This window comes from Styela clava, chromosome 14, assembly GCF_964204865.1.
Source record: "Styela clava chromosome 14, kaStyClav1.hap1.2, whole genome shotgun sequence".
In the NCBI taxonomy this organism is placed as follows: Eukaryota; Metazoa; Chordata; class Ascidiacea; order Stolidobranchia; family Styelidae; genus Styela; species Styela clava.
In genome coordinates, this window is record NC_135263.1 from 11,891,290 (window position 1) to 11,906,655 (window position 15,366).

The window sequence follows — 15,366 nt, forward strand, 5'->3', positions numbered from 1 at the left end:
TTTACCAATACCGATAAAAGAATATGCAAACTAATATAATGCCATTGCCGTGTATTTGTCACATCTAACTCGTATGCCAAGCTCAATTGTTTTATTTTATATTCATAAATGATTGTACAAAATGTTTAGTGATTTGATTAAACTCAGTTCTAAATTTACATCGTTCTATGAAAACTATGGTATATTTTCCTCGTAACGAAATCTTTAAAACAATCTTTCCCGATATCGTCTACGCATGGTAAAACAATTATGGCGTCTCATTCCGACAAACACGTACCGTCTTACTCACAGATCACAATCTAAGGAAGACTAAGATCAAGTGTTTTCATATCTAGGTATTTTATCAGTCGTTTTCGAGATACAATTTTACGCTGCTTCACTTTTGTCAGAGATGAAGAATGATGGCATGTTTTTGCTGTCCTAAAGTAAATATTCTGAGAATAAAACGGTAACAATACAATTTTGTTTCTACACTTGGCTTTAGCTTTTTTTTAACCACACACAAATAAACTACTCTGTACTACTATTCACAGTTTTGAGTAGATATCAACATACATCTCACATTTAGGCATAAAAATTAAGAATTTAATATTGCAATGGAATTTTTCTTTTTTTTATAATTAGGAGAAATAAAATAAAAAACTTCGCAAAATAGCATTTCGTGCTGAACAATATAAAATATGTCACTCAATTTTACTCGCAATTTCATGCGATTCTACTAGAACGGATTCTATGGTATATATGGGCTTTTTACCACAAAAATAAAGCAAAACTATTATATGTTGTAGACAAATGTCTGAAGCATATTTGCATGCAAGAATGTTAGTAACTGCATGCTGTTACGTTGGTAACCGCTCACTCAGTGTCGACTTCAGTCGCGCAGTCTCTAGAACCACATCTATAATCCCAAATGCACACACCTAAGGCAAAAGTCACGGCCTACAGTTTCTAAATTTTACCCTCTCGATAAAATAAGAGATGGTCTTAAAGTTTATTGCACAATATTAGTTGACTGAATATCTTAAATCACTACGAAACCGTATACGTACCTTAGATGTGCAGTCGCTTGCTATTATAGGAGAACTCATATGTTCCGTAGCGAATACAAAAAAAATCTTTTGAAATTGTGGCAGCGTCTTATTTTGGTGACCTCACATGTTGATGAAGTTTTTTTTATGTTTCTCGATAGAAAAATTCTGGTAAAATGTTTTAATCATATGACTGAACACAGCCTTCTGAGCAGTTATCAGTATGAAGTATATAGTAAGAGCTCTAATCAGGTGATAATTCCAGATGCATGGACGAGGCATCAGAAACCCTTTTTCTCTATTATCGACGTGATGCTCACTTTCCATATAAATAAATCTCTTCCAAATGTGATGCATTGTAATTTTTCATGCTGATTTATCGTGAAACTGATTTATAAAATTGTCAAATTATATAAAGTATTTGCATATTGTATGAACTTGTTAATTATATTACTTCGATGTCACGCTAGTTTGATTTAATAATATTGATAATTTCAGAGTTGGTATATACAAACTTTTATCACTTCCGAGAATTTATGACAAATGTGCGTAGCAAAATGATAGCCGGATCATATTTTTCTTGCAAAAATATTATTCAGCAAATATCACAGTTAAAGATTTTTTTTATCCCTAAAGTAAATAAACGATGACACACACACTTACTGTAAGACCAAAAAATTGAGTTATTCGTCAAGCGATAAAGAAAGATCTTATTTGGATGTATCTCGAATGCTTGGCCGATTTATGTTACGTGTCTTATGCTTAAATGTGCTTTATTACGTATTTTTAGTTGTTTCGTCATAGTCGCTTGTGGGCGTGGATTTCTTTCACTACTAAATACGTTTTTGTGACCGTAGCATAAGTATATTTATCAAAATACTCATAGATAGGCTATAATTGTGATGAGAAAGTACATATTATCAATTTCTCGATGACGTAATTTTAATCAAATCAAAGGATCGTTAAGTTCCAAATAACTCTGCTGCACAATAGACAACTGTATAGAATAAAGACAAGTATCTTTGTGTAATATAATGTTTTAAAATAGCAAGCTTTCCTGTTTTTGTGATAACCATCTGCATTTCGACATCGTAAAAAGTGTGCGTTCGTCATTTTTATTTGTCATAGGTTCTCATCCAGCGGCTTAAACCAGTTTTCGTGGTCAATAATAAACGTTTTTGGAAATTTTTTTTCTATTGCCATCTGTGGAATCAAAACTTTCCCCAAAAATGAATCGTTATAGCATATTAGTTAAAAAGTAACAGTTACTTTTCGTCAATTCACGATTTTTATTATAATTCTTAGCATGACAATGTTTACTAATTAAGCAACACAGAATTTCGAACCTATTCTGTGTACACGGATATATATCAAACGTGTTTGCAAATAATTTTCTTGCCAAACGACCAGATTGAAACGCTAAATTTTGTATAATTCTTCAACTCAAAACATACAAGTATACTTAACGTCATTTTTGTTGAAATATGCGACAGATCTTAACTTTGATAATAACTCAAGACGCCGAGCAGTTGTCGTCTCAAAATACTCCGCAAAAAAACTACAGTAGAATTAACTAAAAATTTGCAATTAAATGAGACTATTTACGTCGAAATGAACGTGAAACTTGTAATTATTTTTGAAAACATAAAGATATACGAAGTATATAAAAAGTGGTTATCTTGATAAATGTGAGAGGATTTTGTTTATCGGTAGTACATTACAACCGGTCGTCTCGCACCAAAGGCTAGTCAGTAACATTTTGAAAGTCAGGTGTATAGTTATTGAAACACAGTAGTATATAATCAACCTATTTTTAATTAGTAATGTTGTCACCTGCACCATACATGCATATACGTTAATCATCGTTCAGCTCAGCGAGGAAGTAAATATCTACCGATGACAAATTTTGCAATAAATCAGTTAATTAGGTTGCATATATTGAATAAAAATATAAATCGCGAGATGATTTTGTAAACGTACCGTACAACATTTAATAGAAAAAAGTTTTATGAGGGCAGTGCAATTTAGTTTTGAATCGAGTTTTTCTCTAGAGAACAAAGTTGTATGTGGGGAGTGATAATTTTTGAGATGGACTGTCGAAAAATGGACCATGATTGCAGTTTATTAAAAATACAAAATGACAACCAGTATATGGGTTCAAAGGGCCTAACCTCACAAAAATGTCATTAGGTTTGGGAGAAGGTCCCTACCAAAGACCCAAATAGTTGACACGGAAACGTAAACTAGATGCATTAATGTGAGTTTTGCTTATTCAAAATTTTACGAGAAACGAGCGACGAGGTAAATGCATCGTATAACGACTCTTAAGAAGTTTATATTCTTTTTCATGACTCAAATTTACTGCGAATATATATTCATTGGCATGTACAATTTCCAATTTTAAGGGTATAGGCTCAAAATTTGAAAAGTACTGTATATAAAACGTAACCGTCTAATTGATTATAATCTTCACATGACGTAATTAATATCAAAATGAAATCTAATTTTTTATGATAATTGTTGTTTAATTATTCGACTGTTGAAATAATTTTCATAGTGACTTGTATTTTATAGTTAATTCATCAAATAGCATCAATAAAACTGGGACGAGGATTTTTGAAATCTCAGACAAGTCACGCAATCACTTACAATTAATACCGTCGCAATAAATTTTTAACGTAATACCATACATTGGAAGACACGTACATATTTAAGCTGAAATGCCGACAATAATTATCAAGTTAATCAGCCTTTGCAATGTTAATTATGCCGAAATGAAAATGAAACAATAATTTATAGTTTCAAGAAAAATTTGTCGAATTTTGCTTAAATGGGTACGAGTCCAACTGGTTGTCGATGGTACGATATGCAGCTCGGCCTTATAACTTACTTTCAATATTAAATACTAACATTATGTACAATTATTTTCAATCAAATGCAACCGCTATATCCGTCATGCACTAGAAATACACCAAAATATGAGCATATTTCTTTAAAAAATTCATGGGCCATTTACTCCTAATTTAAATATTTATGCAACGTCAATTGCACATTTTTATCTTTTAATTCTTATACTGTACATGCATTTCTTCCGTGACACACGTTTGGTCACGAAAGCTACAATAATTTATTTACAATCAAACATACCATTTAAATATTTGAATGCTGCATGCCATTTGTTAGCGGACAATATTTCTATATTAAGTATTGTCGTGCGTTGTTGTGCATCGGGTAAACTTTTGCCATCATGATATGATTGCTGCAAGACCTTTAAAACACATTTTGTTGCAAAATACAAAGTGTAGAGTGTAGCATTAATTCCATCAAAACAAGTTTGTTACGAACTTTCAATTTAAAACACGGATAATTTCTTCGCTTTTGGTATTTCAGAAGACATCGTCACGGCGGTGAAATAGTATTCAGATTCTCTAACTGGAAGTAGACCCAAACAAAAATAATCCAATGAAGTTAATAAAATTACCCATCTTTGGTAGTAAAAGTGATATGATGCACAATATGGATGATATAGAATCGTGCTTCGAACCAAATTCTGGGTTTCTCACTTAAAATTCAATTCTAGCCAGATTCATGAGGAGAGCTCAACCTTACTTACAATTTTGGTTATAAATTTACAAGTTCAAAATGGTGTATCAACTCGTACATCCAATAGTATGCATGCGAATGATACACATGCAAGTACATTCGGGTCATATAATATTGGTGTGTTCGAGATTGGACTGGCTGTACGTATATAGGGAAATTTTACCGTCTTCATCTTCCAGGAATCTAGGTTATGGCCTTATGGGTGTTCGTTATCTGCTTGTGGGCATCTGTAGTTTTGATATTTCAATTCAAAATATAAGTCATGGGAGTCAACAATTAACTATGGCGGATAGTTTCACTTCGGAAACGTACTAAAAGAAAGCAAACGTTAATTGCAATTGTGAATGACGCACTTCAAGCTATCGGTTCATGGCCCTTAGTCGGAATCAACAAAACGTTTCTCACTCCACGATGTCGTGTGAATCATCAATTTTTTATTCGTGCATTTTGGATTTTCTTCAGTTATTCCTCTTATATAAACGTTTAAATTACTGGTGACAGAACACTCCCACTTTTAATCAGGATAGTGAGGCTTTCTAGTTTTAATTCGTTGCCTTGTTTCTGTTTGGCATGATATCGACAGTTCAAAATATACTTCATCATTTCATTGGGTTCCCTCTACCGAGACTTGAAATGAGTGTTTCGTATTATACTTGATGCAATGCCGATCGATCGTCTTAGTCCTATGGGCCTCAATAAGCTCTATGCTAGTCAAGATGACAATGGTTTGTTAACAATTACCGAGATTTTTTGAAAACTGAATCGTATGTATGGCATATTTATAACGAATGACACTGATCAAAAGATGAGACGTCGCCGTGATGCCCAAATTATAGTAAATTGAATAAAAAAAAATTACCTTTCATATTTCAGAATATTTAAGCAATGTCAAAATAATTATGACATTGAATACTACTACTGTCTTGTGGACGAATGGTGGGGAGAATATATCTGATGGTTATTATCAAAGATATGTGTCATGCAAACACAATGATATGTATTTGCCACGAATTCTGACGACTGTGATGACTGTTGGAATCATTCTTGAAAATACATTACTGTTGGTTGCGATTACAGCACATTGGAAGAAATTTCACTCAAATTTATACAGATTTGTTGCCTCACTTGTATGTGCTGATCTGTTCGTTGGATTGTCAAATTTTGTGGTGTTGGTAAGAAATTCTCTTTATGGGGTGTGGGTAGGAAATTGAGACAATATACGAATCCGAATAGGACAACACTCTAACTAACTAAACTATAACCAGTCCCACCATTTTTGGCCGCGGACCACTGCCAAGCCAAAATGAATCATGGCGGACTCACGAAAATTGAATAAAAGTTAATTTTATCGAGATTTGTTTATTAGAACAACTGCAAAAACACCATTCATCGTTTAAATTTGCAGCTTTGCTGACACAATTTTCCAAAAAAGTGAAAAATAAGCTGATAAGCAGAGCACTAAAATGTATATTATTATCACGTAACAAGTAGTTTGTGCAACTAAAACGGTATAGTCGAATTGTTAAACGATTGCGTAAAGTCGTAATAATTACTATTGTTATTCTGTTGCCAATATGTATGAGGACTTACTAAAGCTCTTTACGGACTCATTTGAGTCCTCGGCGCTGGGTTGGCAAACACTGCGACAATAGGTTCATTGTGTAAAACGCTGGAATCATACTTTGTACGCCTGCAATGTAAAACAAGTATTTCTCGAACCAACAACAATACAAATCTGGTCAATCATTTGGGTGTTGTTGCGTGTACCGGACATGACATACTTTAAATGTTTATATTGCGCTTAGGAGTGCCGGAATACAGTATGAATATATTTGTGAAAATGATTAATTATGATGAAATGTTTATCTGACGGGCTTATCTTGAACATCGATGTTGGCCGATTAAATTAAACCTATAGGGTGTTTTTGTTTTGTAAAATAAACTAAAACGTATGTTTTTATTAGATGTAAATATTTCAAAGTCAGCACGATTCGATCGATATTATATTTAGCAGGATTATCACATTCCTTCTTTCCTTTTTCGTGGAGACAAAATTTTTGTATATATATTTATCATCAAGAGATAAAATAATATTAGTAATATGAGCAATGAATAATGAATGGGTTTATGAGTTTTCAAAAAATCATCACTTTATATTTATAACTTACTGAAGACATTTATCAGCCAACAATTTATTCATTGTCAAATTTTGAATATTCGTCATGTTTTGTTGCTATACTACAATTTGGCCGAAATAGCAGTTACGAAGAAAACTATTTTAATGGGAGAAATATTTTCAAAAAAGCTGTTTATTATCATCATTATCAATAAAAATACAACATTTGTTGTAGCGTATCTTTCCACTTCACTTCCGGTTATTTAATAAAATATAAATTTCGCAACAACATGTCCAAACTCATTGAGTACAGAGCACAGCTTCAATAGCAATGTCCGTTAGGGTTAATAGAGCCAACATCTTATATAATATACAGGCTTGTCCATGGGACATATTTTTCTGTCCCATTCCCATCCCATAGCAATTATGCCTGTCCTATCCCATCCCATGGGATTCCAATGGGAAATAACAAAATTAACGGACTTTGTTAACTTTATATTCATAACTATTAGACATGTTAGACATTAGCTCCTTCACGAAGTATATTGTTAATGCTGAATATATTTTGCTCTTTATAACTAACAAGAGAGCCATGCCCAAATATATGAACACGACGTCCATAACGAAATGTTTTACCATCATTTCCTCGAAAATCATACGGTTTTTGTTTCCCATGGAAAATACAAATGTGTGCTGCTGTCCCATCCCATGAGACGTTTCCCACGGGAATCCCAGTACCACGGACAAACCTGATAATATATCTATATAATATAATATCTTTATATAAACTCGTTAAAGAACAATTTTTTCGGAAGCGGCCAATCACCAGCTTTACATTTGTCAAACATTATTGATTCAATGAAAGCATATAAAAATTTTAGTCGTGAGGTTAACCTAATAAAAACAAGAGAGCTATGCTCAAATATATGGACACGTAGCGCTACCCAATGGCAATAATTTTGATGACGTCATAGCAAAAAAAAAAAAGTAATAGCCTTCTGGAGAAAAATTATATCTTTAACCACTGAAAATTTTAAAGCAATTGGTCCAGTATTCGAAGAGAAAAGCGATTTTTTGATGATAATGACGAAAGAAAATAACAATAACAACAAAATTTTGAAACGATCGTTATGGCCACTAAACGTGTCCAATAAGCGCCGTTGTACGAACACTAGTCAAATTTGAAAAACTATTTTGGCTGAAATCTATTGCTACATTATTTTGAGTCTGATCCAATACTTATTGAATATTCCAAATCTGATATGTCTCAATTAAAAATCTTTCTCGCCAATTAACGCTGTCAATTATATAGATTTTCGGCAATTTCTACACTATTGAGAATTCAGTAAAATGAATACAATAACATTGCTAGATTACATTAATTGTAGTATTAACTGATAGATCATGACAAATTAAAATCAGTTAAAACAAACTATACAATCACTCCTATCAGTTGATATCAAGCTAAGTAGTAACAACATTCTCGCACGACATTAGAATTTCGATGAAAAAAAACGTGAGACCGTGGAGTACTCTAATTTAGAAAAATTTATATTTGACGTATTGTGTATTAAATTTGAGAATATAATCTGGTCATTACAGGCCTGTAAGCGTTTATATTTGGTCTTTACGATAAAGTTTTCAGAAAAACAAACCAGAGATTACTCTCTTTCGGATCAAACATTGTAGACAGAATCTGCGTCCTGTCATATATATCAAGAATAGTTAGGCCAAATTATTAGTAATCTTTGGCGTGAAACTACACAACAGCGAATTGATATTATGAGAATTAATTATTTCATTTAGATGGTGAAAATCACAAATGCCGAACTCGAACTTGTTAGTTTTTTGAAAGGAGCTTCGTATACTTCTTTTCTTATGGCAACTTTGAGGTGAGGATATGTTAACTAGTATTCGTGCAGTAAACCAAAACATGGATATAACGAAAGGGGCAAGTTCTACCCAAAGGTACAACACGCTGTATGGCTTGACGTCCAATCGTTTTAAACATAAGCACTTATATATGATTCAAACCCATGTCTTTTGTGAAAGATGAGAATATGTAAAGAAAAGCATGTACGTACCTTCAATAATTAGACTACTGTGCCGAGTAGGTCCAGTACCTGTTCAAACATGAGTCTAATTCAGGGGTCACCAAACTTTTTTGACCGCGGGCCGGGTATGACTCAAATTGTGTTGAAACGGGCCGGATGAATATTTTTGTCAATGCAATACAATAAATTCACAAATGTTGGGAATATCGCAGAATATAGATCGAGAACATCCTATGAAAAAAAATAACAAGATTCCTATATCTAGACAACTATCCTGAGTTTAGCTGTTATCAAAACGTTGCTGTCATGAATTAGAAATGTTACAAAATCCGCGGCAAAAAATGTGGGCATCGCGTCTGCTGGGTACCGTTACGCCGTGTTGAAATACCGCTCATAAAACCGACTAACTGCTGTAGCTTGGAATTCTATGAAATTTTGACATAATTTAGATAAAATAAACAACTATTATCTGGTATTTGATTTTTTTCATTTGCGCATAAATTTGCCAACATTCGACGCTTTTAAAAATTACGCTCCAGTTATACGTAGTTCAAATTTATGATATTGTCTATGGACACCAATAAAATTTATGTGGACGTGTGTATTTCTTTCCTAACTTAATACAATTTTTATGAAGTTCGTACAATCAGAACACCGTTAATTATTACCCACAATGAACCACTGTCAAACTATCATGCACAACTGCAGCGTTTATTTGCGACGATCTTTCGGCGGTGTCAATGACCGTTGTCAGAATAAAATCCTGAAATAGTCTCAATTTACCATAGATGTGACGCACATCGAAAGATTAGTGATTGATATGTGTTATTTTTCCATATTTAGTTCAGTTCTTATCAAAAAAGTAATACAATCATTATGAAAAAAATTGGTCTGTCAGGCGGTACTAAAATTTCGATATCTTCGTTATTTCTTGATCGTTTATTATAAACTTGGTATTGTTTTCTATTTTTACTCAGATCTTTCCACTGGAATAGTTTTTATTTAAATCGGATGAACTTCAATTTTTTTGTAACATATACCTACATGAATATCCGCATTAAAGCAGTACAAAAGTTAGTGTGGCTTTTGAAATTGGAGCAGTACGCGAGGGATTACAGTACTGTTAGCACAAAATGCACATTCGACGTTTATTTTAGCACAAAAAAAACATACAGTTTCGTCGAAAGCACGCGCCACGAGTGTACAAGTGTATCGCAGAAAACGTTACGTACTGGTAGCATTCAAAGTCGCAAAAACGAAGTTTTGTTTACAACCATGACTGAAAATCTGTCAGGGTGACAAAAGTGTCTGAGCGGATGCGGAAAGGCCTATTATTACGTCACTTTTTTGCATCTTGTCGATTGGGCCATGTTACGATATAAACAAAGACGACGATGCTCGTGAAAATCTTCCTTGGAAAAAAATTTAGCCATTTTTGTGTGTTATTGCGGACCGGATAAAATGACGCCGCGGGCCGGATAAAATGACGTCGCGGGCCGGATGCGGCCCGCGGGCCGTAGTTTGGTGACCCCTGGTCTAATTTAACAGCAAAGTAATGGCTAATCTGTTTTCTCTTCCCCCATCTAGCTTGACTCTCCTGAATTTGTCCGTGAAGTCAACATATACCAGATCGTATGAAACATTTGTGCAAATGCATTCAAAACACAAGTATAGCAGCAGATTAAATTCAATTTTATCAGTATTCAGGTAAGTCGTTCAGGTGCATGTAATTTAAAGTTATATATATGTAAAAGGTTTCAATAACGGGATTTGAAGAATTAAAAATATTGTTAATGCACCTGAGTAGACAACTTCTTTGACACAAAAGTGTTAATTAGATATCAATGACCTTACTGTCATGAGTGTCATTATAATATATAGCCTACTAAAGACTCGTCGTCGGAGAAATGAACGATGGATGACCTTAGTTTATTGACTACATATTGTTGTTAGAAGTGAAAATCCTCTCATACAGAAAAAAGTCTCACGTAAGAAAAATGGTGATTGGAATTTGGTTGGTTTTGCCAATATTTATTGCAATCGCGATGTTTACAAGATGTACCGCAGAAGAACATGATTGTACTAACGGATGTGCTACTATCATAATGGATTCAAATGGGGATGAACAAACTCTATGCAACAGGTATGTGCCAAAGACCAAAATCATTATATATGATAAAATTTGTCATAAATAGCTACTAAATTACCAGTATGATATAAACAAGAAAGAAATACTCGAAAATATGGACATGAAGACTAAAACAAAGTAATGCCGGTATGCAATCTGTCACAGTAGGCTACCGGTACGGCAGTCGTTCCGACTAACCGAAAAATGGAACCGCCACATGGTGCATAATTTTCTAAATGGCGTCATCGCACAAAAAACGAAACCCATGGAGTCCACAGAATTTTTTTGAATACATAAAAGTAATAGTCTTCTAGCGAAAATATAATCTTTACCCAATGAAAACTTGAAGCGATTGGTCCAGTAGTTAATGAGAAAAGCAGCGATTTTTTTCATAACGATAAGAAGAAAAATACCAACAAGAACATCATAATAACAATACGATTCATATGTACATGTCGTGTCCGCAATGCCCAAATATAGGGCAATGAAGGCCAAAACGTAATATTTTACCAACAATTCCACGGCAATTATACGGAACAGCTACAATCACTCACCAGTACAGAGGTACTTGTATCATGGTACTGGTAACGGTAGCCGGGCTGTCCTAGCTTTCTCAAGTTCTGTGAGGATGATTCATGCTTCCATATTCAACATTAATTGATATACCAAATGATCCGAGTCACCACTGTATTATCAGATCCGGTACCCACCGTTCCCCTTGAAAAACTACTGACTTTTGCTAAGCATTAAATCAACCGAGTCCGAGATCCAACGGACTTGCGGTCTCCGGTCGCGGAACCGCTACAATTAGTTTTTATTTTTAATTTCGGCGACGTCACCGCACAAAACTTCAGATAGAAAAACGAATCGCAAAGAGCTCACAGGTGGTTCTAAAATAAATAAATAATAGTCGTCTAGCGACAACAACAATCTTCAACCTCTAAAAATTTCAAAGCAATTGGTCCAGTGGTTAAAGATTGTTGTTGTCGCTAACAACAATACTATTAATAACAAGAAAAAAATACCACAAAAACAAAACGATTCACAGGTCCACTTCATGTCCAAATATTCATAATATAAAAACAGGTTATGAATCAATTCTGACTATTAAATTTACAGCCAACCGTATTGTTCCCGTTTTATGGCCCCTCTTGGATCTCCATTTATACTACTTGTGAATGGAATGTCGTGGTTTTGTTTCGTCACCTTAATTGCTAGTACAATATCAGTGGTTTGCGTCAAAGTCGTTTTAACATCCAGCACACCTGCAAAACAAAGTGAGTAAAGAAGTATATTGTATATATATGAAATACTCGACACAGCAAAATTTAGTTTGAATAAATATGTTTTACCTTATTAAAGATTTGTTGTGAAATCATGGTCTCTTTCTATTCTATGTCATGCGCCTCCAGTGGTCGTGTAATAGTCAACCATAGATACATGCGTTGCCGTAATATTGCAATTTGAAATTTTCTGAGTTATCTAAGTTTGCCGCTGTACGAAGCTCGACACTTCACCAAGTTTCACTTGTTGGCGTTGGCGATGTTGGCGTTTGGTACAAAATATTCGATTTTTTACAATTTTATTCAGTTACAACAATTTCAACGAACTCAACAAGCGTCGAAGGCGATACAAAAACGCCAGTGTCAGAACTTCAAGTTCCTGGAACAAGCAGAAGCTTGATGTACGATGAGGGTGACGATTTGTCAATTGGTCCAATGGTTGTTGCTAAGCGTCGATTTGGATGCAACAAAGATTTTGTATCAAAGTTCTCTCTTGCGGTTACGAGCCTACAGATGATATTTTGGGTTCCGGTAACCGCTCTTACTCTTAGGGGATATATCCTGCAAACGTCATACACTAAATATTATACACTGGAAATGATCAACGTAAGTACTATAGGTTTGGTGTTTGATAATAGAAAGCGCGGGCAATGGCTGTAGGGATGAAAACCGAATTAAGAAGACATATTAGCCTTTTCCGGGTATACTGCGTTCGCCCTGCTCGGTCAGCTCGTAGTAATTAATTTGAGTAATTTTGTAGTTTAGGCTTCTTCTAATATATATTATATGTTCAGAACGTTTTCTTCGTACCAAGTCTTTTAAATCCATGGATATGTATTTTTACAATGAGCAAACTGAGAGATGCTATCAGAACGGCCTATATTGAGCGCAGGTATGAAATTAATCCCCCTAATTACTGATCAACTGACATGAAAATATTTTTGTAACAGCCTTTTTCTCTGTTTCTCAAAGCCCTGGCATAATTATAACATAATTATAAGAAGATTTTATCATAGCAATTAGTGATAGCTTAGTAGATTATCTTCAACACAAGCAATTAAACATACCACAGGTGAATTATTCCTAATAACAAAAAACCATTCATTCTCATAACGCTTCCACGGTAATCACAGGTTGAGAAACAAGATCACAAGGAACCATTCTACTACTGGTGATTAATACTACTACCAAGAATTATTGCATGCATGGAAACAATCTAAATAATAAAACAGTTCACATATAAAATTTCTCCTTTTTGTGCCTTGCTAATGGTGGTTGTACTATACTGAACAAAAAATTGATAATATTGGTATAGCCATTTTTTGAACTTTTTTGTTAACTCGAACAAAGAAGTATAGTATATTCTGGAGCAAAACCTTTTCAAAGTGCGTGACACAAACGTATGGCCGATTTCAGTGATATAAATGAGATTGTTATTTAAATTGTATATATATGTATTTCTTCCACATTCAATGATTCGTCTCATCGGTTATTGGTCAAAATGGCTGAAATAGAAAAGCCCAATTGAATTAATTTTACATTGAGCTAATCTGTCACACGCACACTTTCGGCGTTGTTCAGTTGATTCACCGATTATTGATTCTGCTAGTGATTTGTGCCGGACTATCTGGCAAAATTCATTCCAAGTTGTTATACTAAGTTGGGGTTTTAATTCGTGTCAACCCAGAATTTTTAATAAATCTTTTTTAAAAAATGTTTGAACTTATTTTATATTGATTGCATGTGACTAATCGGGAACTTCATGATGGTGAATGAGCTACATAATAGTTCCCATTAGTGTGATTAGCTTTTATGAAAAAGAGAAGGAATTAATAAATATGAAGCTACTGTCGGATTTTAATAGCCAATCTAATTAATATTCTTCAGCCATAAAGAACAATGCAAATCCGATTTAATCCGCAGTGCATGGGGGTCGAAGGTGAGAATTTGCGCTGGCAAGAGCCTGCTTTTTTGGTATTTACACACGGATATTTTGAAATCTTTGCTCGGTAGACGCTTATAATGCATGTCTCTGTTTTCGCAGCTTTGCTTTCTATATCATATGGTTTGGTGTCGTTGCACAAAATTAATAATAGCTTGAATCCAAATATTTCGACTTACGAATCAGATCCTTCTTTTACTAATATTATGATCCTATGATACAACAACAATTTCAAATTCACCGCCGTATGTCAACGATATATAAATTTTACAGGATATGTTGTGGCATCTGATTCCATCTACAACAAAAATTATGTAAATAGAGCATCATATTTTCGTCATTTTCAGTTAAACAATTTTGAATTTCGAACTTCAGACCGTCTTCGTGCAATCAATATTTCAATGTTTGCTTTTCGTTTTGTATACTTATATAATCAGGGCCCAGAGTGTAATGAATAAATGTTTCTGTTTAAACTATAAAAATATTTTTGTTGTGTATCTTCAATGAAATTTAGAAATATATATGTTATAAACAGGACGCTTATTCGATTAGAGGAAAACTTAAGCTTTTCAATGAAATACCTTCCATCAAGATGAAGTTGTTGGGCATTATTTTATTAGTCAACAAATTTCCCCGTTCAAAAAAAAAAAATATATATATATATACAGCAGTGACAGTGACCACCCGTTTCCTATCTGTCTTTTGACATGACGTAGTATTTCGTCCTAACTGATATTCACAGAAAATCAATACCTTGTCAATAGGAGCCTGATCACATATAGGTCATTTCGCCATTCATAAAATGTTTTTTAATACTTTTTAATCCATGTTATTGCGACTTGTGTTCTTATTTTTTGAGATTTCTTGATTTTGAAAGATTTGATTTTTCTAAATAAAAAAAAAATTGTTACTTTTTGATTGCACACCTAAAACGAAATTATGCATAAGACCAGGGACACGAGAAAAAGAGAAAGCAGAAAATCCGAAGTCGATCATCATATTCGGAGACATCTATTTATTAACTGCTTGTTCTAACTGAGTTCGTAACGATTACAGCCGCAAAATTGCTAATTCTTTCACAATCTGGTATTCATATTACGTCTTTTCCCTAAGCATCCTGATGTTTAAAATCGATTCTGTAGTCTACGACAGGGGGGTGCAACATTTTGCGCAGGTGGGCCAAATATCAATAACTGGGTAAAACCGCGGGCT

At 34.0% G+C, this 15,366-nt stretch overlaps 1 protein-coding gene across 4 annotated transcripts; it reads left to right on the top strand.

Moving 5' to 3' along the window:
- Window positions 1-5,513: 5,513 nt before the first annotated feature.
- LOC120340995 (uncharacterized) lies at window positions 5,514-15,061 on the top strand. Of its 4 annotated transcripts, XR_005569359.2 has the most exons (9): window positions 5,514-5,803; window positions 8,554-8,639; window positions 10,389-10,508; window positions 10,777-10,944; window positions 12,049-12,206; window positions 12,520-12,818; window positions 13,007-13,104; window positions 13,346-14,151; window positions 14,428-15,061. XR_005569359.2 is itself a non-coding variant. In XM_039409410.2 (8 exons), exons 1-8 carry the CDS (start codon window positions 5,531-5,533, stop codon window positions 13,389-13,391), a joined length of 1,248 nt encoding a protein of 415 aa, XP_039265344.2. In that variant the 5' UTR covers window positions 5,514-5,530; the 3' UTR covers window positions 13,392-15,061. The 4 variants fall into 4 exon arrangements, 3 of the variants coding, with proteins under 3 accessions (XP_039265344.2, XP_077976026.1, XP_077976027.1); XM_039409410.2 differs by having other exon boundaries at window positions 13,346-15,061; XM_078119900.1 differs by lacking the exon at window positions 5,514-5,803 and adding an exon at window positions 8,229-8,263 and having other exon boundaries at window positions 13,346-15,061.
- Window positions 15,062-15,366: the final 305 nt, after the last annotated feature.